The sequence below is a fragment of the Carcharodon carcharias genome, chromosome 6 (assembly GCF_017639515.1).
Source record: "Carcharodon carcharias isolate sCarCar2 chromosome 6, sCarCar2.pri, whole genome shotgun sequence".
Classification (NCBI taxonomy): Eukaryota; Metazoa; Chordata; class Chondrichthyes; order Lamniformes; family Lamnidae; genus Carcharodon; species Carcharodon carcharias.
In genome coordinates this window covers 71,624,016-71,650,165 of record NC_054472.1, presented here as the reverse complement: position 1 = coordinate 71,650,165, position 26,150 = coordinate 71,624,016, and the positions used below count along the sequence as shown (strand labels likewise).

At 41.5% G+C, this 26,150-nt stretch overlaps 1 protein-coding gene across 4 annotated transcripts in view; it reads right to left on the bottom strand.

Annotated features, from left to right (window-relative positions):
• Positions 1 to 168: 168 nt before the first annotated feature.
• The window catches only part of pag1 (phosphoprotein membrane anchor with glycosphingolipid microdomains 1), a 231,969-nt gene continuing 205,987 nt past the window's right edge, over positions 169 to 26,150 (bottom strand). For 3 of the 4 annotated variants that reach the window (XM_041190024.1, XM_041190023.1, XM_041190025.1), the window contains one exon: positions 169 to 3,442. In XM_041190024.1, the coding sequence (XP_041045958.1) occupies positions 3,071 to 3,442 (372 nt within the window). In that variant the 3' untranslated portion in view covers positions 169 to 3,070. Of the gene's footprint in view, positions 3,443 to 18,572; positions 18,681 to 26,150 lie in introns of all 4 variants that reach the window. The other variant, XM_041190026.1, reaches the window with a different exon arrangement.

Sequence of the window (26,150 nt, the reverse complement as noted above, 5' to 3'; positions counted from 1 at the left end):
TAATTATGAATGAGGAAGCTAATTTGGCCCATCATAATTCATCTGTCTGGAGAAATCCCAAAGTTCATCTATTGTAGAAACCAATTGTTTCTCAAATGTTTCTAAGGCTTTTGCCTCCAATTTTTTAAGTGTTTATTCCTACATGTTGAAACCAAATTTCCTGATAGCAGTTGTACAATTACCTTTTATTTGTCCTATTACTGTAATTTGAAACAATATTCTGCATCTTTTTCTTCTATACTTTAATCAGAACACTATAATGTTTCCTTTGACTTGTATTTTACTGTTTTGCTAATGTAGTCAACATTTGCTATTTGCTGGTCTGCATTGGTCAGGCATGCTTAATGTCAAAGCTACAAAAAGTCTCCCAGGCCTCTTTCAGCTTCATCCTTAGTTATTTTGCCATAATTCATTGAGTATGCATGCAATCTATTTTACCTTCCAATCTGAAACATTTCACACTTGTCTGCATTAAATTTCATCAGCCATTATTCTGTCCACTTACATATTTTATCCACCTTGTATTGTAATTTATAAGTTTCCTCTTCCAATTCCTATAAACTTGGCCACTTTGCATCGAATTTCTAAATCCAGTGTTTTATCCCCTCTCCAACATAACTCCTTTAAATGAGCATTCATTGTTTCCTACTTATTAGCTTTTCCTATCCATTCTCAGGGTTTACTCTGAGTCCCCCCAACTTTGTGTTTAAGACTTACATATAGAACTTTATCATATGCCTTTTGGAAGACAGGGCACACCATACCATAAGATTAACTGCAGTACACATGGGTTATAACTTCCTCAAAGAAGTTCAATCAATTGGTTAGGTAGGATCTTCTCTTTCTAAATTCATGTTGATTGCAGTAAACTGATAGTAGACAATTATTCTTGATATTCCAGTATTGAATTAAATCCAAGTAATGAAAGGCTGCCTGATGTTTTGTAAATTCCGCAAATTCTACATGTATACTGTCTGTATTAAAATTTTTTTTTAGGTTATGTTAGAACAAAGAACAGAATGAAAAAATGACAACTAACATGTTCCTCCAATTATATAATCTAATTTGTGAACTAAGCTTGTGAAAATTCTAGGGGTAACACACTGTAAAGATTCTCTTTAAAAGCCAAAAATAATCAGGTAGAACTCCAAACTACTAACTTAATAATGCTATTAATCTACCGTTGTTGATCGTTTTCATGATTTCCGAAATCTATTAGGTGTTGTTTACTTAGCAGTCTTTTATCTCCATCTAATCTTAGATTACAACATTCAATCCTTGCTGGTTAATCCAATCTCCTAAACTAAGGTTCAGCAAAGTTCTTCCAAATTGCAAAGGTAATCAAATGAAACAGTGAAACATTCACCTACATTATTTGAACCTGGTGTGTTGCTTTCTGAAGATGATATTGCCACAGTTCCAGCAACATATTTTGATGCTAGACTGTAGAAATGTGATGAAGGTTACGATCCTCACAAATGTAAAAGGGCAGGAATTACAAAACAATGGAGGCACCTGTTAATTGGGATCTAGCACTCAAAGGGCACAGCAAACTAAACAAGATTATGGTTCATAATGCAAAGCACATGTTCATAATCAAACCAAGTGCCTTGTACATTTGGAATTACTAGGTCTTAACTTGGAAGCTTTTGAAGATGACTAACATCTTCCTATATCTAGAAATGCAAAACCCTTATTTAACAAACTATTTACTTGAAGAATGAATCTGGAGGAATTGTGTCAGATTTGACATGACAATATCTAAAGCAGACCCATGCTTATTTCTAACTGCCTGCCCTGTTTATCGACAGGTCAAACCTACATCTATTTAGGCCTGAAGGAGTTGTGGTGCTAACCATGTTGCTCCAATGAGTTACAATACACTGCATGTCTAACATCTGTAGGAGGCAGTGGCAAGCAATTTTTGGAGGGGCTGTACATTGAAGCTGATATATGGGGTGACTGAGTTTCTTTTTAAATATTTCTATTATATCAACATTCCAAGAGCAGTTTTCCTTTAAATAAGTGATCCGACAGTTTACCTAGTAGCTCTTTAGCTAAGTCTGAAATTAGTAGGCAGACAAGTCTCTGGTGCAAAAATGGAGGAAGACTACAGGGATATAGAAGAGAATTTGTTTACTTCCCAGTCATAACAAATGTTCTGTGTTGAATAAACATGTCCTGGAGATTTTGTGCTTTGCTATTATTTGAGCTGCAAGTGCAGTTCTGAAGGTTCATTGCTGGTACATGAAATGAGTTGGGTGAAGACATCATGTCTTGTGGCTCACTTTCTACATTCTTATGTCTGTCCTTTGAAAAGTAGAAATAAAGTTTGCACTCAATGCAAGGCAACAAAATCCTTCATGATGGTTTTCCAGTTAGAGGAACAGTAAGATACTAGTACCAGTAAGGGAAATTAACTGAGAGCTGGTTCATATCCAGGTGCCAAGCTTAAAACAGGAAAATCTCTTACTGAGATGTGTCACTGTGATTGAGCCCTGTTGAATTAAAGTACCTAATTCTAACTTATTTGGAAAATAATTGTTTAAACTTTAACTTTCTTCCTACTTGCTTATTTACACAAGTATTCACTTTCTAATGATTGTTGTACCACATAGCAATTTACTTATGCACCTCCACCAAAAGAGAAATGCTCATTTTGCTGTGCACTCAGAATTCATTAATTTATGAAAATAAAACCACCTTTCTGTTCCCCAATTAAAATATACCAAATGTAAGTGCTCGGTTCACTTTACTGCATTCTGTAAAGAACACAGCTATTTACTTCTGCAATTTAATGTTACTTTGTGCATAAAAACAGGCTGAGAGGAAAAACATCACCAATAAACTCCTCCCATTCAGACACCCAGGAAACATTCTTCTTCCCCAAAAGCCTGATTCAACAGAGATAAAACATTCATTAACGGACTGGAGCACGAGTAGGTGTAATCAGGAATTATTTCCTCCTTACATGTTGTTTACAAGGTGCTTCTATAAGAAATGCCAAGCAAATAATTTTAAAATAAAAGCCTAAAATTTGTGTCTCAGATGTGCTAAATAATTTCCACAGTTAGACATTGGGGTTATTCATGTTTTGTTTCTGTTGCAATTCATGGATGCTTTCATAATGGTTCTCGCCTTCTGTGCGCAGAGATTGGTTTCCAATAGATTCAGCTTCCTGTTCTGGAGATTCCTCTTTCAGAGCTCTGATGGGTTCATACCCTGGATCAATGTCCTCCCCCACATCATTTACAGGTTCATTCTGATCTGCAATTTTGGGTTCTCTTTCATAGTCAGCTACAGATGCATAAAGATGACTGGCTGTAGATGGACTTCTTTGAGGAGTTACCTCATCAATGCTGGCATATCCACCTTCCTGCTCTGCCTCTGCTCGAGACCATTGCTTTGCTGGTTTATTCACAGTGGAGTACATGGCTGCAATCTAGAAAGAAACAATTAACCAGCATTAGAATTCCAGATTGTCAAACCGAGCCACATCAAAAAATTTTGGGTGCATTGCATTATGAGTTCGAAAATACCACTTTCCAAACTGATGCTGACTGAACAAATATAAATGTCAACAAACTCCAAAAATAATTCATAGTTAGTATCCTTCCACTTGATTGGTACTATTGTAATGCAAAATTCAGGAACTCTTAGCTTATCTGATAACCAAGAGGTTAAAGGTACCATCCATTGTACTATCTAAAGATTTATGCTGTTTGGGTTTTGAAATGTAATCATTACTACATCTGCTACCTGGCTTGCCACAATTATGTGGCCTCTGCCATGAGAGAATGTCTGGGGACAGCCATGATACATTCAGTTCAATAAAGACACTACACTAGAAAGTCCGTAGTCTTTGAGCTCAGAACATGGTGTCAGGAGTGGAGCTGAGGTTGAGTTTTGAAAAGTTGGAAGAGCAGCCACAGCACTGTAATGTTGCAACCTGCTACAAGCTGCTGAAAAAAGACAAACAAGGAAAAACTAACACAAGCTGAAGGCTGCAAGTAAAATACTGGGCGAGAGAAAAATGACTAAATTTCCACTCCCAGCTCCTGTTGAAATGAAAGGAGATATACAACAGAACTGGCAATGTTTCCACTTGCAATGGCAAAACTACAAGACTGTAACAGATTTAATTAACAAGCTGGAGCCGATACGAGTAGCAACACTTAACACTGCTGGGGAGGGACCGCTACAAATTGTATTCCACCCTAAATCTATCCAAAGAAAAACAGACCTCAGAAACTTTGAAAGCCTTGAAGACATAGATTGAACACCAAGTGAACATAACTTATGAATGCTAGATGTTTAATACTAGGGCTCAAAGTGAAAGAGTCCATTGATCAGTAGTGGTCTGCAGTAACATAGCTTGCAGAATCATGTGAATTTGGGCAATTAAAAGATGATCTTATTAAAGATAGAATTGTTTTAGGCATAAGAGGTCTGACAGTGAGAGCAAGTCTACTGAGAGAGGAGAAACTTAATCTCAAGAAAGTGATGGACATGCGCAGAAGCATGGAGGCTGTAAAACGTCAGAACAGACCAGGAGATACGTTATACCGAGATACATTCCAGGTCAAAAAAGCAGAACAATCGGAGACAAAGGGCAGGATGCAAATATCATGAAGGGGTGGTTGGGGGGGAGCTGGCATCATGCAAAGGAAGAGCAGGATAGCAGGATTGTCCAGCATGGAGAAAGCACTGTTTTAGCTGCAAGAATTTGATTCATTTAGCACACAAGTGTTTGGCTAGAAAGAAGGAAAACAAGCCTATATAATAGCCACTGGAGGGATATCAGCCAGAGTCTGGTGAAGTAATATACACCATACAACAGGTTAGTTCCGTCAAGTCTATAGGTGATAAATGGTTTGTGACTGTTAGAATGATGACTGCAGGAGAACATCAAGTGATAAGAGAAATGTCAGGTAGACACTGGTGCAACATGCAACATCATGACCATCACAGACCTGTGCGACATGGCTCAACATGACAATCCAAAAATGAAGCCCTCGGAAGTAAGGTTGAGGCAATATGATGGCATGATACTCATATTGAGAGGACAAATTAGTCTAAGAGCCCAATGCAATGGCAAAAATGAAGATCTAGAGCTCCTGATCATTGTCGATACGCAACAGCCACTCATCTCAGTTGGAACAAGTCTGAAGCTTGGACTGGCAACCTTAACCGTGCCAACAAAGATTAACGTGATAGCACACAAAACCATTGACTGCTGAACAGATCCTAAAGGAGTACAAAGGTGTGTTTACAGGGTATGGATGTTTACCTGGAGAATATCATCTCCAAGTAGATGAGAGTGTAAGACCAATTCAGCATCTGCCAAGAGGAGTTCCACTTCCTCTCAAGCCTAAGAAACAAGATAGGAGGTCTGGAAAAGAAGGGAGTAATCAAGAAAGTGACAATTCCTACAGACTGGATTGGCAGCATGATAGCAGTGAAACAGCTTAGAAAGCTGCAAGTATGCTTAGACCCAAAGGATCTAAATAAAGCACTGAAGAGATCTTACTACCCCATGCCATCCATCGAAGGAATTTTGCTGCGACTTGCCAAAGCAAAGCTCCTTACTACCCTAGATGCTAAGGATGGTTACCAGCAAGTAAAGCTGGATGAATGCAGCAGTTTTCTAATAACATTATGGATGCCATTTGGGAAATGCACATGGCGTTTGGCATTTCCATGGCTCCAGAAGAGTATCAATGCAGGCAGCATGAGATAGTCAGTGATCTTCTCGGAATGGTAGTGGAAGCCATAGTGGATGATCTACTATTCTAGGATGTGGAGACACAATGGAAGAAGCCTTGCTGATCATGATCAGAATATAATACGACTGCTATAGAGAGCTCGCCAGATGAACCTGAAGCTGCACAAGAAAAAGTTACAATTGAAGACGCCTGAAGTCAAGTACATAGGTTATGTACTGACTGCAAAAGGACTTCGTCCAGATCCTGACAAGGTGAGAGCTGTAGCAGAACAGTGTGATGTAAAGATGACCTGGGACTCGAGTCAATTGTGGACTTGGCAGAGACCTGTGTAGAAGCATGCATGAAGTTAGCGCATAACTTGGGCTATACCCTGTACATATGTACATGATTACGCGTTTCACAGAATCACAGAATCTTCACAGTGCAGAAGGAGGTCATTCAGCCCATTGAGTCTGCACTGGCTCTCTGAAAGAGCATTCTACCTAGTCCCAATCACTTGCCTTATCCCCGTAACCTTACACAGTCTCTCTTTTCAGATAGCAATCCAATTCCTTTTCGAATACCTCAATCAAATCCACCTCCACCACCCTCTCAGCAAGTTCGTTCCAGATTCCAACCACCCTCTGTGTGAAAATGTTTTCCTCACATCACTTTTACGTCTTTTGCCAATTATTTTGAATCTGTGCCCTCTAGTTCCTGATGTATCAATAAACACTTAACGTTCAACCATACAAGACGCAGAACCTCTATGTGAGACTTCCTGAACATATTACATACGATATGATGGCAACTAATGGAAAAACCCAGAACTTCAGAGAAGCTGGAGCATAAATTCAAAAGTTGGTAAACTAAAGGAACAACATTCTGACCTGACTGAAAGCACCTGAAGTGAAGACACAGAGGGAGATCAACTGAAAGAAGCTGCACTGAAGAACTGGAAGCAGAAAGGCAGCAGAAAAAACTTCTCTGTGCAGCTGAAGGCTCCACATGATCTATTGTGAATGCCCACAGAATGCAGAATCAAGGACCTAGCCAGGATGAGCAAAACATTTAGTAAAAAGCCAGGACTAGCTTAAAAAGCTTCAGTGCTGTAAAAAAAAGGCAGAGCAGCCTGTTTCTAAAATCACTGCAGCTAACCGGGTTCAGTCTGCGTCACGTGGCTGAGCTTGTTGTAAAAGATAGATTGTAAAACGCCCGAAAATCTTCCGATACCACAGGGACGTCCCCAAATCGTTGATTTCACAAACTGCTGCTAAAAGCTAAATCCCAAAGAGGTCGGAACTGCCATCACTGTGGGAGCCTGCCAAAATATAACAAGCGCGGGACACCAGACATCACCATCACCATCCCTGGATATGTCCTGTCCCACCGGCAGGACAGGCCCAGCAGAAGTGGCAACACAGTGGTATACAGTCGGGAGGGTGTTGCCCTGGGAGTCCTCAACATTGACTCCAGACCCCATGAAGTCTCATGGCATCAGGTCAAACATGGGCAAGGAAACCTCCTGCTGATTACCATGTACTGCCCTCCCTCAGCTGATGAATCAGTACTCCTCCACGTTGAACGCCACTTGGTGGAAGCACTGAGGGTGGCAAGGGTGCAGAATATACTCTGGTGGGGGACTTCAATGTCCAGTGGCTCAGTAGCACCACTACTGACTGAGCTGGCTGAGTCCTAAATGACATAGCTCTAGACTGGATCTGCAGCAGGTGGTGAGGGAATCAACAAGAAGGAAAAACATACTTGACCTCATCCTCACCAATCTGCCTGCCGTGGATGTATCTGTCCACGACAGTATCGGTAGGAGTGACCACCACACAGTCGTTACGGAGATGAAGTCCTGCCTTCACATTGAGGGTACACTCTGTGTTGTGTGGCACTACCACCATGCTGAATAGGATAGATTTTGAACAGATCTAGCAACTCAAGTCTGGGCAACCATGAGGCGCTGTGAGCCATCAGCAGCAGCAGAAATGTACTCGAGCACAATCTGTAACCTCATGGCCCAGCATATCCCCCACTCTACCATTACTATCAAGCCTGGGGATCAATCGTGGTTTAATGAAGAGTGCAAGAGGGTATGCCAGGAGCAACACCAGACATACCTAAAAATGAGGTGTCAGCCTGGTGAATCTATAACACAGGATTACTTGTGTGCCAAACAGCATAAGCAGCAAGTGATAGACAGGGCTGAGCAATCCCACAACCAATGGATCAGATCTAAGCTCTGCAGTCCTGCCACATCCAGTCGTGAATGGTAGTGGACAATTAAACAACTCACTGGAGGAGAAGGCTCCACAAATATCCCCATCCTCAATGATGGGGGAGCCCTGCACAGCAGTGCAAAAGATAAGGCTGAAGCACTTGCTACAATCTTCAGCCAGAAGTGCCGAGTAGATGATCCATCACGGCCTCCTCTGGAAGTCCCCAGCATCACAGATGTCAGTCTTCAGCCAATTCGATTCACTCCATGTAATATCAAGAAACGGCTGAAGGCACTGGATACTACAAAGGCTATGAGCCCTGACAATATTCTGGCAATAATACTGAAGACTTGTGCTCCAGAATTTGCCGCACCCCTAGCCAAGCTGTCCCAATACACCTACAACACTGGCATCTACCTGGCTATGTGGAAAATTGCTCAGGTATGTCCTGTACACAAAAAGTAGGACAATTCCGACCCAGCCAGTTACTGCCCCGTCAGTCTATTCTCAATTATCAGTAAAGTAATGGAAGGGGTCATCAACCTGCTATCAAGCAGCACTTGCTTAGCAATAGCCTGCTCACTGACGTCCAGTGTGGGTTCTGCCAGGGCCACTCAGCTCGTGACCTCATTACGGTCTTGATTCAAACATGGACAAAAGAGCTGAACTCCCAAGGCGAGGTGGCAGTGGCTGCTCTTGACATCAAGGCAACATTTGACAGAGTTTGGCATCAAGGAGCCCTAGCATAACTGGAGTCAATGGGAATCGGGGGAAAACTCTAAGCTGGTTGGAGTCATACCTAGCACAAAGGAAAATGGTTGTGATTATTGAAGGTCAATCATCTCGGTTCCAGGACAGCACTGCAGGAATTCCTCAGGGTAGAGAGCCCAACCATCTTCAGCTGCTTCATCAATGACCTGCCTTCCGTCACAAGATCAGAAGTGCGGATGTTCGCTGATGATTGCGCAATGTTCAGCACCATTCGCAACTCCTCAGATACTGAAACAGTCCATGTCCAAATGCAGCAAGACCTGGACAATATCCGGGCTTGGGCTGACAAGTGGCATGTAACATTTGCACTACACAAGTGCCAGGCAATGACCATCTCCAGCAAGGGAGAATCCAACCATCACCCCTTAATGTTCATTGGCATTACCATCACTGAATCCCCCACTAGCAACATCCTCGGGGTTAACATTGACCAGAAACGGAACTGGGCTAGCTATATAAATACTCTGGTACAAGAACAGGTTAGAGGCTAGGAATCGTGTAATGAGTAACTCACCGCCTGACTCCCTAAAGTCTGTCCACCAACTACAAGGCACAAGTCAGGAGTGTGATGGAATACTCCCCACTTGCCTGGATGAGTGCAGCTCCAAAAACATTCAAGAAGCTTGACACTGTCCAGGACAAAGCAACTCACTTGATTGACACCACATCCACAAACATTCACTCCCTCCACCACCAATGCACAGTGGCAGCAGTGTGTACCAACTACAAGATGCACTGTAGGAATTCACTAAGGCTCCTTTGATAGCACCTTCTAACACACGACCACTACCATCTAGAAGGACAAGGGCAGCAGATAGATGGGAACACCACCACCTGGAAGTTCCCCTCCAAGCCACTCACCGTCCTGACTTGGAAATATATCAATATTCCTTCACTGTTGCTGGATCAAAATCCTGGAACTCTCTTCCTAACAGCACTGTGGGTGTACCTAGATCACATGGACTTCAGCGGTTCAAGAAGGCAGCTCACCACCACCTTCTCAAGGGCAACTAAGGATGGGCAATAAACACTGGCCCAGCCAGTGAAGCCCACATCCTGTGAATGAATAAAAAACTCTTTAAAGATGGCACCACAGTAACCATTTTTTTCAAAACTTGCACAGCATTTGAAGCTGTACTTGAACTTTAAAGCAACCATGGACAACAAATCAACATTATCAAACTAATCTGGACAGATTCAAGGGCCAGACCAAACACAAAGCTGGAGATTTTGGCAGAAAGGATTCTTTAGATCAGGGACCTTCAAAGAGAGGGTGGCATTTGTCTGTATGACCAGCCAAGGTCATACTTCATCCAAACACTGGAAGGTACAATCAGGAGGCGGCTCCTCCTCATCCCTCAAAGCAAGCTTCCTACTATACACTTGAGCAAATTAGAAGACAACCAAGTGCCAGAAACACAGAACACAACTCAAACTCTGAATCAACAAAGGTTTCCCAAATCAATACAGTTTATCAATCCTCTGAATGTGACCCAAACAATTGGGAAGAATTGTCAAGCCTGCAATCTGTCTGAATTTACTAAGTCAGAGACTTGAGGTGGAGGCGAGGGGAGGAAAGAGGGGTAGCATGGTTGTAATGTAAATACTTGGGTAAAAATTTGGATGGGCAGGTGTAGTCTAAGCGTTTCTGGGACTGGGAAACAGTACTGCCCACATCGTGGTGTAAAGATTAGAGTTGGTTGTGGACTGGACAGAGACCTGTGTAGAAGCAAGCATTGAGTTAGTTCATAGCTTGGGCTTTCCCCTGTATATATGTACATTGTTATGCGTTATCAATAAACACTTAATATTCAACCATACAAAACTCAGAATCTTTTTGAGACCTACTGAACATACAACTGCAGACTCCAAAATGGCAGCGTCACAATTCAAAGTGTTCTGAGGGAGCATCCCCATGGGAAATAAATCTCATGTCTTCCGCATATCCTTATTCAATAATTTACACATTGCTATTCCTGTGCTTTATCATACTGGACTTTAAGTAATTAAATATTGGGCTATTTGCTGATTAAATTATAACAAGCATGTGACCCATGTGTCCCTCTGCATTTCAGACTAACCCCTTGTCTTCATATGCAATAAAGTCTGTTGTCAGTGCTATTTTCAAGCAGTTAGATTGTTGGGGTTGTGTTGACTTTTGCTAGATTTGGAAGAATTGGATTTCTCAGGTGCCTGTAAGAATTTGTCATATGGACCATTTCAGATAATGGCCGATAGCCATCGTCACAGCAGATTCATCTTATCTCAAAGTAGTGCTATGATATTGCCATTCATATGTTACATGATAGATCATGTGACTTGGGGCATCAAAAGAAATGCAGAGTCATTAATGACATGGTATTAATGTTTCATAGTTTAATATCCACTAATGCTTCTATGATATGCCCTTTGACAGAGGATTAGGATTACATGCTGCAAAGTTGAAGCACATCATATATATGATCACAACTGGTTAAAATATGCTTTTATTCTACTTTCACAAGATGTTCCTGCAAAATTATGACTTGGAAAAACTAATGCCTGGGAGCATGAGTATAAATACTTGCACAAAGAGGATTAACATTGTTTTTGTCTCTTGTTGCCAATCTGGTAAGTAAGTTGTCAGGGCGAGGTAGAGATTATGCAAAGGGATATATATATATATATATATATATATATATATATAAACACAAGTGGGCAAAAATTTGGCAGATGGAGTATAATGTGGGAAAATGTGAACTTGTCCAATTTGGCAGGAGGAATAGAAAATCAGCATATTATTTAAATGGCGAGAGATTGCAAACTCTGAGATACAGAGGGATCTGGGTGCCCTTGTACGTGAATCACGAAAACTTAGTATGCAGGTACAGCAAATGATTAGGAAGGCAAATGGAATACAAACATACAAACCAGGAGCAGGAGTAGGCCACTCAGCCCCTCAAGCCTGCTCCACCTTTTAATAAGATCATGGCTGATCTGATAGTAACCTGAAATTGGCCGATAGCCTATCGACCACTTGCTTACCAAAAATTGATCCACTTCTGCCTTAAAAATATTTGAAGACTCTGCTTCCACCACCTTTTCAGGAAAACAGTTCCAAAGACTCTCAAGCCTCTGAATGAAAAAATTTTGCCTCATCTCTGTTTCACTGCCTGGGCACGGGTGTTGACCACTTCTACATACTGTTCACTATTGTCAGTAAACTCTTAAGAATGTCTCCTTGTCTATGGCTCCTTGTTCAGATGAGCATTGTCCATGTCACTCAGATGTGAAACCTTTCTGCACAAGATAAAAGCAGGTGTCTCAGTCCAGGGCCTCTTCTCTGTGCCCTGTGCAGCCTTCAGACCACAATGATGGTCCAGCCTCACACTTCCTCGAAACATTACTGACGCCTGCATCTCGACGGTGCTGGTCATTGCCACCAGAATGTAGTGGGCAGGTGCAACACACTTCTCTCATTCTCTCTGCATACTCTCAGCACCTTTAAAGTGGAGCTGGCCCCCATCACACCATCTGCGACCAGTGATCTGTGCACCAGCTCCTGAAGGGCTGAGGTGCTGAAGGCGGACACAGCATCAGACGTGTCTAAAGTTTCATGGCTGATCATGGAGCGCAAGCAAGCTGCCCTCAAGCAGACAGGAGTCAGACATTCTCAGAGGCTATGTGAAGATCTATGGAGTGTCCTCACTGCATGTTGTCATCATCCTTCTGCAATCAAACAACTATTAGGGGGCTCCACTGCATCTCCATGACAGGAGCATTATCACAGAGGGTATTGGCACTGCCATAGGCCAGACTGGAGTCAAACGTTCACAACTGCAATGTGAGGATCTATGGAGACACCTCGCTGCATGTCGTCATCATCCTCCACAAATCTGGCAGCTATAAGGGCCTCTCGAGTGCAGCTACCTCGTCTAACCAGTGTGAGAGCCTCATCCCTGTCAACATCACCACCAAGGACCCCCTCATCCTCGTCCCTGTTGGCGGCGTCCTCATCCGAGGAGACCTCTAACTCCTCAGCCAGCTCATCTCCCCGTTGCAGCGCCAGGTTGTGAGCCACCAGGTCCCTAGACATGTGCAGTAGTCAGCGACAGTGGTTTTCAGTTATCTGCAGGAATGGCAGGCAGCGTCTATAGACCCTGGGTGTCGCTAGGCACCGACCAGCCACAGCTCAATGTCGCTCCTGGGCAGCGTGTGTGGGAGCCCCTGCTGCCCCTTCTTCATAAGGCTGCTGCTCCTGCCACTTGCGTAGCCAGGAGCCTCAGTCGCTGTCCCTTCAATCTACGGTCTCTGTAGGCCATCAGGCATACAGCTGGTCACCACAATCCATGATCCTGATGTGGTCGTCCTGCAGCATGAAAGAGAGAGAGACGTGGTTATCATGGCTGCACTTAGCACCTTTCTTGGTCCTGTGTGACCACCCCTTAACGCTTCCCAGAGAGTGCTGGTCACCCCTCGGATGGCCAGAGATGAGTGCGCTGCATGGCTGCCCTGTCAACCTGCGACATGGGGGACACTGGTCCAAACCAGGATGCTGAGATTGCAAGGGGCTGTGAACGCCTCCAGCAGTGACTGCTACATGGCCAGTGTTGGCGAGGAGATTGTACATGTGCAGTCCAACTGCTCTGCTGTCCAATTAAGTGGTGGCGAACTCTAAGTCTGTGCCAGGGTGTGGGGTAGGAGGGGTAAGGTATGAAGCACATGGCGGCCCTTTGGTACCACCGAGTTGCTTGCATGGGCGGGCAGGCTAGGAACCTGACCCCAGTCACATCACTGTGGCTGCACTTGATCTGCCTCAGTTGCAGAGGCATGGTCAGTGTATACAGGTATCCCTAACGCATGGGCACTTCCCTCGCTTACCCTGACCCCCGCCTTGATTGCTTGTGCACGAGATGCAGTGTCAGGGCAGCACTTGACCTTCTAGCCCCCCTCCCTCCTGCCTGGCAAGCACTTGCCCCCAGACACTGCCCCCCCATCGGTCGCCTCTAAGGCTGGCCAGCACTTGCCCCAGAACACCCCACCACCCTCCACCCCTCAGCAGTCTCCACTGGCACCAGGCATTAGTTTCCCTCAGCGCCCCTTAGGCCTGTAAACAACAGGCGAGCTATGGAGATCGCAGTTGTTCACTTAGTTCAGTTCCTCCAAAGTGAAGGCTGCCAAGTACATGTAGCCTGCGTGCTGTTGTGAAACACGTCGGCGTGCTTTCCCGCCAATGTGGATGGATTATATTGTGGGGTTCCAAAAGGCTGGCGGGGTGGCCTTTTAATTATATGCTAATGTAATACAATTAGCTCCCCGCCAGCCGATGGCAGGAAATGTGGCCCACCATTGGTGAGCTGATCGGACGATCGCGACCTGCCTTCACGCCATCGTGAAGCAGGTCGCCCCATACTTTCCATGCACACCACCTATCACGCCCGCCTCCAGCAGGCTTTGAAAATTCCGCCCATAATATAGAGCTCTGAGTAGAAAATTGAATGTCTCACATTTTTATTAAGTGCATGGTAGGTCCCCTTTTGATCACTGATAGTTAGATTTATTTCTATCAATTCCATAGTAAGTCAAATGTTTGCTTCAGATGCACTGCAGAGTATCTTTAGTAGTTGTAGTTAAGTTTGCAAACCATAAATCTGTTTTCTAAAAACAGAAGAAGGTACACCACTATATTTAAAAAATATATACAGCTACTTCCTCCTCCTTTTCCGTCCTTCACTGCAGGATCGGTTTTGATTTTAGGCATATTTTTATTTAAAAGTTTACACACATTAAGTAAATAGGGTAGTATTTTCAGCTTACCACCATTGATCTGATAAATGATTTGCAAGGCTATGAAAATGTTGTATATTTCTAATACAACAACTGAAGGATCCTCAATTCAGAGAATAAAACATAGGATTTCTTAAAAATATGCATCAGCAATATTGCTTCTGAAAAGCATCACTAAAGACAAGTGATCCTTTTTTCTCCCCAATCACTGTCATTTCATAAATGCGTTTTTATATCTCCATTTCTGCCCACTGTTGATTGGCTTAACATTAAAACTCTTTAAAATACTTCATCGTCTAGGATTTGTCATATATAAGTAAAGAAAGAGGCATTGGAATTAAAGCTTTGCAGATTATCAAAATGCCCAATAGCATACTACTTGAAAGTCAGAGCATTCAGTAAGCAATATATTTTTCCAAATGTTTATTGGATAACTATTAACTTAAATAATCAGATAAAAAGTCAACTACTAGGATAATTCAATGGTATTTTAATTAAATGGTCATTTGGTAGTACAGATGAGTACAATACGATAAACTGTGACAAAAATTCTTTTTTTTCAGCAATTATTTGAATTAGTTATTTGACCCACACTAGTATCATATGACTTATTGTTAAACCTCAACTAATGATTTCAACTACCAGTCTGTAGACTCGCTGGGAAGCAATAAAAAAAATCCTGCTCATTCCACTCTCCTTAGGATATTAAGAAATAACATGGAAACATTAGGAGCAGGAGTAGGCCATTCAGCCCCTGAAGCAGAGTTCTAGGAGGTTTATCTGACTGGGGAAGATTACATGAACAGGAAGGCGCAAAGCCAAGAAGGGGCTTGAACACAAGGGTGGGAATCTTAAATTGGAGGCTTTGGGGCAGTACAGGTTAGTGAGCACAGGGGTGATTAATGAGTAAGACTCAGCTCAGATCAAGATATGGAAATGGTGGCAGGGCATGAAGATGTCAATTCTAGTCTTTCCAATTGTTTAACTGGGGGAAATTGCAGCTCACCCAGGACTGAATGTCTGACAAGCAGGCTGACAGCTGAGACAGTGGAGGGGGATCAGGAGACTTGAAGAGGGCGAGTTGGGTTGTCGGCATATATGTTACGAATGCTGAACTTTCTGAAATGGTTGTTTTAAACGTGATTAATTCAAGGTAAAATGGAGTTATGTTGCGAGGGGAATGGGACCTTCTTACAAGATTCTGCCTGGAGGCAAACCCATGTGACCTTATTATGGAGACTGAAACCCAAATTGGAACTTATTCAAAGGTGCAAGCTTTAATACCTAGACACAAAGGAAGAGGCAGCTGGCCCTACCATCTCTTTGAAATTCAAACTATCCTAATTTATCTATAAATGCAAATTTTCCTCACAGAATCACACAGTGCAAAAGAGGCCCTTCGGCCCATCAAGTCTGCACCGATACGTGAGAAATACCTAACCTTCTTACCTAACTCATTTACCAGCACTTGGCCATAGCCTTGAATCGTATATAGGCAGTGCATTCCAGACTGTCACCACCCTCTCACACCTCACATTCTAAAACTTCAGCGATGTTTACGTATTTAGCATTTCAAACCTAGCTTCTTGTTGATGACTCAAAACCTCCAGACCAACTGTCTCCAATTCAATTAAATCCCACATACACAAACTACTCAAACCCCACTAGTAACCTACCTTTACAATAAATCCCAATAATACTTTGGCAATTATTATATTTTCATGACAGAGTGAAAAACAGGTCAAGTAAGAATAAAAAATATCAAATTTGTCATGTTTAAAATTTATTTAAAAAATTCACAACCTGAAAGAAGAAGGAGACTCCAAACTTAAAATTATTTTCTTTCTGGCAAGAGAGGTTGATTGTTAGTCATCAACATTGATCACATTGTTAAAAGTGTATTTGCACTGTTAATTACAAGACTTAACTTTCTGACGCGTGTTTAATGGGCAATTGATGTGCAAATGCAGCAACTTCATGAAGAGTTGACCGTGAGATTCCATTTTCACAAAACTAATGGTGGAACATTGCAAATCAGCTAGCAACTTTTGAGCATTTCGCAGTTCATGGGTATCACTTCCTTGCTGCAAGTTGCTGAATTGTTAATTAATTTCATCCTGTCTCATTCATGCAGTTATTTGTTCAGGACTTTATTTACAGTGACTTTATTTAAAATAAGAATTTGGAGGAATCAAGATAATATTCTGGCATCAATTAGCCAGGACAAAATAGAAAACACATAGAAACATGAATTAGTTAGAATGCAGCAGTCTAGGTTTACAAATGGGAAGCCATGTTACAGAAATGCAATAGAATTTTCTGATAAAGTAACAAAGGTGTGGAAAAGGGCATGAACACAATATGCTTGCATTTCTACAAAGCTTCCACAAGATTCCTGTGGCAAAAATGAAATAAGTTTCATTTTAGTTTTGTAGAGATTCCTTTAATGCTGTTGCAATAAATTAGTAGTTTAAAAAAACACTAAACTAATGTAGGTGTTGCAAGGATAGTTCTATTTGATCGCCAGCAAATAGCTTCAGGGTGGATTCAAGCACAAACATCAATGAATTGTTCAGTTATGTGTATGATGAATAGATCCTTTTCAATTTAGCTGACAATTATTTAAACCCACAATTCAATGGCAACATTTTTGTGGGTATTTAATAAGCCTAAGCTATTCAAAACAATGCATCAAGTCAGCTTATATGACTAATAGATGGCTGACAGCACTGTCATCTCAGCAGTATCAGCATGAGCAGTGGTCACAGCTGGGACTATAGGTAGTAGTCCCACCATGCCACGGAACCCAGTTAAGTCTGAAGTTAGGGGCCTTGATGAGGAGGGTGGAAGGCCAGGTTCAAGAGGATGGGGAGCAGGGGAAAGGGTTAAAGAGAGGGATGACCTTTGGGAGAGCGAGTCCGATGGGTCCAAGGGGCCCATAAAAGAGACCCCCTTTCTTGTCCCGCTGCAACCTGCGCAGCTAAAGTTGTCAGGCTTCCCGCATGGTGTGGCCACGCCCCCCCCCAACCCCCCCCAAAACTGGCAGGGGCGGGATGAGGCCCCTAAATAGCCATTAACTGACTGGTTAAGGAACTCATTAGGCCCAAGGGTGGGCGGGCTGGCCACATCTCCCCCAGCCCACTTAAAATTTAAGACCAGTTGGGGCAGGAAGGCCACTCGCTGGATTTTTACATGCCCCCTGCCTTCAAATCCACCAGTTGGGGAGCGTAAAATCCAGCTCCCTATTATTTATTTTTAAAAATCTCTTTGTTGTTTATCTTATGCTAATTCAATTTGGTTTTAACTTTCAAATAAATTTCTGGTGTCATGATGTGCTACCACAAACTAGCTGTTCCACTAGCTGTTATTTATACCACTCTCTGTACCCTGAGCTGCTGTGGTTACTTTAACACATTCCCTTGTGTGTTTAGAAGAGTTTTGAATTTTTCTTCGAACGATAGGTCTGTAGGTCTTTACGAAACGAACTACTTTCTGATTAGCTGCTCTTTTTGGTTGACATTTTAGGACAGAGATAGTCCTGCATAATTTTACACAACCTGGCAGGAATCTCGAATGGCAAGTTAATTGCATGGTAGTAAGGTGTTTATATTAAATACAGCATATGCAGTGAGAAATTTTGAGTCCTTATGACTCGAAATAGTCTGAAGAAGTCATAAGGACTCGAAACGTTAACTCTGTCTTTCTGTCCCTAGATGCTGTTAGACCTGCTGGGTTTTTCCAGCATTTTCTATTATTTAGTTTGTAAGGTTAGTCTGGAGTTTTGCAGAAAATGTTAATGAAAATATCTAGCTGGCAAGTAATACGCTTATGAGTAGTCAAGAGAAATAAAGATGATACTATAATATAAATCAGTGAACCTTCTGGTGCTTGTTAAAATACTTTGAATATAGTACAACACAGTGAAGTACTAGAGCAGATTTAGCTAATTCAGGATAACACTTGAAAGACAAATCATCTGGAAAATAATACTTTATCTGCTCAATATACATCAGAAGTATTCTGAAAATCAAATGAGATTACAATTTTTTTGCAGCCTAAAGTACAGAACACATGAACCAAATTATGATTAAAGATTAATACCTACTCTGAATGAAACGAGGGCTGATTAAAGCTGATAGTGTCGATCGTCCAGATCCATTATTGCACTTGTCTTGGAATCAAACACCTCTTCACTGGTATTAAAGATAGCTGCCTATTCAAACAAGTTGCAGGATCACTTAATTATTTATTAATAGGCCAACTATTTCATTTATCAGTGTCAGCATTTACATTGCTGCACTGACAGCTGCCACACATATAGTACAGAATTTGAGGTACAAACACACCAAGTACCTGACTTTGTCTAAAACTAAATGAAGTTTATATGAGGCTAAAACTAACAGATGGATAATCATGAAGGGGTTGGAGGAAATACGACTGAATCCCAATATGTCTTCCTAGCAAGTGGAGTTTTGTGCCAGGAATGCGAGAGATGGAAACTTATCACTTGTAGTAACTAGAAAAAGGAACAGAACTTGCAGTTTTCCTTAACAATTACATATTTTCATGTATGGAATCCACTTTTAAGGTCCACATAAACAAAGCAATGGTGTTATGGCACAGTGGATGGCAAATGCCGACCTGATCAAATCTCAGAGGGAAACTTGAAACAGCTGCCACAACTATTTGCAATTTGTATTTTATTTCGAGATGCGTGCTTTGAATTCAGTAGTAAAAAGACCACCGAGTCTTAGAGGGTTTTTACAAAACTAGATTAAACATTTACTAATAGAAGAAAAGACTTTAAGCACATACATAGGTCTAGAAATTACTACTATAATAACTCCTAAATCCCCTAATTATCTAGCTCCCAGTTACACCTCTATTAAGGCAACACTAAAACAAGATAGATTTCAACAGACCCAGGCAAAGCACTCAATACCTTGGACAGGGATATTCATAGCGAGTTTTCTTAGCTTCGGTTTCTGTAGGCAGCAACTTGATGCATAGAAGCTGGAGGCTTTTCACACTTGTTAGATCTTTGAATGCCTTCTGCTTACACATAACCTCAGCTCATTTATACATGTTTCTCCCTTTTTAATGTGAATCCCATTGCTCCAAAATGTCTTTGCAACTTTACTTTTTCCATAATATAAATCTTTCAAAGCACTCATATTATCAGTAATCATTGGGAAAATAAACACACTGTTTTGACTTAGCCTCTTATGGCTAAGTGTATCACCTTGCCATACCTTTGGAATTCAAACTACTCATTTATCTAAAAATGCAAATGTTCTTCACACCTCACATTCTAAAACTTCAGCCATGTTTACGTATTTAGTATTTCAAACCTAGCTTCTCTTCTGATAACTCAAAAGCTCCAGACTAGCTGTCTGCAATTCAGTTAAAACCCCACACACACAACCACACACAGAGAAACTAATCCAAACCCCACCATTACCTATCTTTACAAAAAATTACAATAATATTATGAAAATTATATTTTCACGACAACAGAAAATCCTAACGTAACACTGACTTACCATTGCAATGCTATTTTACGGACAATGTGCTCACACCAGTAACGCATTGTGCAAATAATGAGAATCTTTTTAAAAGAAAAAGTACCTATGTGAAGCCAAAAGAAAAACAATGCAGCTCTCTACTGCAAACATTTAAATGGCCAAGCCTAATATCTTAGTTTGGCTTCATTTATTTAAAACCTTTAGTCATGACAGCTCTACTTAGCTGAAATTGGTTATTTACAATGAGGTTTACAGGTTAGGCCAGAAAGTATAATATTAATTGACCAGAAACTAAACTGAATCAACCATATAAATACTGTGACTACAAGAGCAGGTCAGAGGCTGGGAATTCTGCTGTGAGTAACTCACCGCCTTCCTGCCACCTATAAGGCACAAATCAGGAGTATGATGAAATAGTCTCCATTTGCCTGGATGAGTACAACTCTATCAACAAAGAAGCTCAACACCATCCAGGACAAAGCAACCTGTTTGATTGGCAGCCCATTCACCACCTCCACTACCCACTCCCTCCACCACCGACACAGTGGCAGCAGTGTGTGCCATCTACAAGATGCACCGCAGTAGATCACCATGGCTCCTTCGACAGCATCTTCCCAACCTGAAACCTCTTAACACATAGAAGGACAAGGGCAGCAGATGGGTGGAACACCTGCAAGTTCCCCTCCAAGCCACACAACTTCCTCACTTGGAACTATATCGCTGTTCCTTCACTGTCGCTGAATCAAAATCCTGGAACTCCCACCTAAATAGTACTGTGTATATACTCACACCACATGGACTACAATGGTTCAAGAAGGCAGCTCACCGCCACCTTCTCAAGGGCAATTAGGGATGGGAAATAAAATGCTGGCTGAGCCAATGATTCCCATATTCCATGAAGGAATAAAATTAATGTCATGTAAGAAAGTACTAAAGATATGTACAAGAAAGCAAATACCATTTAAAATACAATAGGTGTTAATAAAATAATAATTCAAAATGCGAATGATGGATAGTCATGTACATCTGCCTGCCTGTCACTAACAGTTATAATCACCAGCTACAGTTGAAAATAAAAGCTGTCAAGTGTCATTTTGGTCCAGCCAAGAGTGACAAGTGGCCTTCTGGGGGGTAAATAAAACTGGCAAAGTGCTCGAATGGGCAGAGAGGCGGGATGGAAGAGAAGGTAAACACATTTAGAAAAGCAACACAGTCTACTCATAGTAGTCACCTCACTACAATATTTCATTTGGGAGCCAGCCAAAATGCACATTATAGTGAAATACACAACATCTCAGGAGAAACAGCATGGGCCCATTAAAGGGGCTGGGAAGAAGTGCTCTAACAATGATGTTTGAAAACACTTCAAGTCTTTTACTGAAGCCAAGGACTCATTTCTGCAATAAACTGATGGTATTTCTCAGTCTCTTGTGAATTTATATTCCAGGCTTTTTTTTCTTCTCAGTTTGGTTTATGGGCTTGTGAAAACCAGCATTGTGCACATGCAATATTGAATGTTATTTTCTAGCAGGAAACACAGTAAACCCTGCAATGGAAGAAGCATTGCGAATGAATGAAAGGCAACATTTTCAGTAATTCCTGAGTGTTTTTGAACTTGTACACGGTTTTGGAAAGATAATTTGTTAAACTGACCAGAAATGGCAACCATTTTCCTGAAATGCTTTTAGTGCATCTTTGGAGTCGGATCGGGACACCTGTGTGGTGTGACACCAGTGCAGGTGAGACAGGTTTAAATTACTCCTTTGAGCATATTTTAAATGTTGAGACTGAAGATACACACAACCATACTTTCAATACATTTACAGATCCTGCAGATTTGACAACATGATGCCCATTCATGTGACACCTGAGCACTTTTGCTCATAATTTTGCACCAGCATCTGTTGTTCAATCAGTTCCAAGAACCAGGAGGTCACCCAAGGGCAGGGAAGAAGGGAAACTGATGGCAGGGATGTGGTGAGAACCAGAAGTTGGAGGAACTTTGATTATATCAGTAACAAAAACTCACTGAAAGTGATAACAGACACCCCTTATTGTCAACAGTAACACAATAGCTCACCATATTTAAATAGTTGTAATAGCTTGCATACCCCAATATCCTACCTGTATCCTTCACCTTGAAACCAGAGCCTGAATGCCCGGCATTCACACAGTGCAGTCAGGGTCCCCAGTTGATACCACCTTTAATAGGCCCAATCTCTCTTCCATTCACTTTGGACTCTCGTTCTATGTGAAGGTGACAACTTTGAACTGTGAACTTGAGTCAGAGTTGATCTACATTTAGTCATATCAAAACTGGGTGGCACAGACTGACCAGAACCAAAATAAAAGGCTCCACCAAGGGTAATGGTCTCAGTGTTGGAATAATTCTCACACGTCTTATGGTCTTATAGGACTGCACCTTAAACACAGCTCAGCACCAACATTTCTAAACCATTTCCATGGCTCAGACTAGATAAAACAAAAATTTTCACAAGATTATAGAAATTACAGCACAGGAGGATACCAATTATCTCAGTGCTGGCAATCTTTCCTGGAATCCCATTATTGCAACCAAGGATCTTTTTATATTTCTTTTAAAATATATATCCTATTGCCTTTGAAATGATAAGCACTAGCCACATACTGTTGTGCCCAAGCCCTCAGTTTAAGAACTTGCCTCCTGCCCTTCATCCTTGTCTCTTTCAATGAGAATCTTCATTTTCTATCCCTAGTTCCCCATTCCCTCACCAATGGAAACAATCTTTTTGAGTTAAGGACTTCCCAAATGTACATCCACAATTCCTGAGCCTCCTGTCAACTGAGCTCCATGTAGTTGTGACTCTCTGTTGCTCCAGTCAGGTGACATCACTGAGCTTGAGGTTTTATCATAAGGCAGTGACATCATGACGTTGAAGGGGGTTGGGGTAAAGGGGCAGGTGCACTGTGGCAAGAAATTTAAAGCGCTAGTCTCCCAGGTTGTTGGAGGCAGAATTTGTGAGGGCTAGCCCATTAGAGCTGATGGCGCTATGCACATGGCTGAGAGAATTGTGCATGTGAGGGGTTAAGATCAGACTGCTTACTGGCTTGAGGCTGCATCGGATCCACCTGGCAACATCTTAGCTTCACCGACTGAGGTTGGCCAAGGATCTCACTGCAGGCAAATGAGGGCCTTACTCAATTTGAAAAATTGCAGCTTGATGAGGTCATTGGTGCAACAATATGATTTTTATATTGCTCAGTGTCAAGATGCAGAAGAGTGGCCAGAAGACTGCAACATATGTAAGATTTTTATAGCAGGAAGAAACCTCAGGCCTTTTTTGTCCTGGTCCACCCTCTTCCTCTTCACACCAGCATGTGTTTGGGAACCTCCCCTGGAAGCCCCCCTCGTATCTCCCCCACCCCACCCCCCAACAACACTTACTCTAAGCTGGGGCCTATTCTCATTGGTCTCTGGTGACAACTGGCTCTCATCATTCCTGCTCCCACTTGCTGGTCCTGACGTTATTCCTGCCGTCTTGGAGCAGGACACCAGTTTCAAATATCTAATGCGTACCTTCAGTTAAAATCAACAGGGCCTCTCTTCCTTCAAAATTGCTGAGAGCCAACCTCCCACACTTCAAACCTGACCCGTTAAAATAAGGGCCTCTCTCCAAAGAACCTATCAGACCTAAATATAAACACTTTTTTTGGCTATAGTTTGGGGGAGGCAATGGTATTGTGATATTTGTCAGTGGTACTGGCATTGTCACTGGACTAGTATTCCAGAGACCCAACATAATGCTCTGGGGGCCTGGGTTCAAATCCCACCACGGCAGATGATGGAATTTGAATTCAATAAAAATCTGGAATTAAAAAGTCTGATGATGACCATGAAACCATTGCTGATTGTTGTAAAAACCCATCTGTTTCACAAATGTCCTTTTGGGAAGGAAATCTGCTGTCCTTACCTGGTCTGGCCTACATGTGACTCCAGACCCACAGCAATGTGGTTGACTCTTAAAAAAAAATGCCCTCTGAATGAGGATAATTAGGGATGGACAATAAATACTGGCCTTGCCAGCGATGTCCCCATCCCATGAAATAATTTTTTAAAAATACATGAAAATAAAATTACACATTTTATATAAAACAGCAGCAAATCAGATCTAATGTCTTGATTTGCTTATGTAAGCAGAAATTGTTTTAGAATCCATGATGTATTTTGCTGGTCCCAAACAATTAAAATTTTGTGGGTCCGTAGTATTTAAAACATACCACATACCCTTCATTATTCATTCTACTCTGGCAGTGAATACAGAAGTACATGATTATCAATCAATTAAAACATCAACAAAGTGTGAGGCATCTTTAAAGCAAAAGTGCAACAAGCATAACAGTAGTAACATTGGAGAAACTGTGGTGCTTTCCATGAAGGTATCATCAGGCTGTGTTTTTTTAAGTCTCCCAAATGTAAAACAAACAAATGGAACATCAGAATTAACAACTGGGGATGGCTTCATTCTCCAACTGGATTTTATTCTGCAGCGTTTTAAAGTAAAAACAAATTTTTCATCACTTGCTGCCAAGAAAGCTCTGTAAAATCAGGATGCAATCAATATGGATGGATGGGTTCACAAAGCGCGCTGATTTTTGCTTTAACAGCAATAATATTTAGCAGAGCTCAGTAAACGCCTTCAGAATCATTGACAGGACTTCAGGGCTTGCCCTTGAAGAAGTTGTGGTAAAATCTTTAATACAGTGATGGGCAGTTGTTAACACACACTTTAAAATATATTGTACCACTCAATAAATGTTACAAGAATCATCAAAATAAACAGGGACTGAAGTGTTTATTTGTTCATTGATTTTCCCTGTGGCTAATATCGTCAGGATTTCACTGCTCCTGTGTAGCAGTGGAAATTAAATCTCAGTTGGTTTTACAGACAGAGAGAACCAGCACAAATTTAATGAACTGCAGCTACTCCAGTTAATTGCAAGAAGATAGGATAGTACAAGAAAATGCCTCCTAAAATATCAATTTAAATCTGCACCTATTCTCAATCTCAATTTAAAGCTCCAAAAAAAAACTGACTTAGTTTGCTCGTGTGAATTTTGCATTCTTCAAAGTGAGTGCTATTTTTGGTCCTGAGTAGACAACCAGCATTAACATCAAGCACTCCCAGGTTAGGCAGTGCATGCCTGAAGACAATAGTAATCTTAATCTCAGAAAAGCACCCCACACTGTTCCAGTGTGATATTTCCTAATTCCCATTCTAGCTTTCCTTTGACATTTTTGAATGAGATTACCAGTTTAATGCTAAATTAAGGGCAGTTTATTTCACTGTGAGGGAATGAAATGGAGGCTGCCCAAAATCCATTTCACATTTCCTTTTCTTTTCTCTTACACTAGCTGCCAAAGGCAATATTCATCCCATCATTCCAGTTTGCATTCAGACAGGATCAGAAATGACAGGTCCGTGTCCAACTCACTCACCATCCATTTCCAAAGCATACTTTTAATGATCACATTACTCCTAATTAGCTAGAGCTGCCATTACAGTATGCTGTAAATCAGAGATTATTCAGGTAATCAAAATAAAATAAATCAGACTGCTCAGAACACATTTACATAAACTATTTGTACAAGACCCTTATAGTCCAGTTTTACAGGAAATGCCATAACCAGAAGTCTGCCACATATGTTAAACATAATTCCATAATTTTCCAGATGCACTAGATCACATGAGGTGCTTTGTCAAGTTTTGGCATTGTAAAATTAGGATTTATAGAGTAAATGTGTATTGAAATGGTATGAAAATACAGCAAGTATTTTAATTTAAGTATTGCTAGAAAAAAAGAGGTTTTCATCTTGCACTGATCAGGACACTTCACAAGAATACCAATATAAGGGGGAAAAAACAACTTATACTGTATGAGAAGAGAGTGCTGATTGGTTGGCGCTCTGACTGGCAGAGGTGTTGCCATGGAAAATGCATGACTAACGTTAACTGTCCAGTATTGTTTGAAATTTAAACCAGGCAGCTTGACCCTGATTGGTCAAAGTATCACCCTGAGGAATGAGTCAGCGAATGGCTGTCAACTATTTTGTTTAGCTGAAGTAAGCACAATATATGTACATGTTCTTTCTGTTTTCAAAGAACAGGGCCCTGTGTATT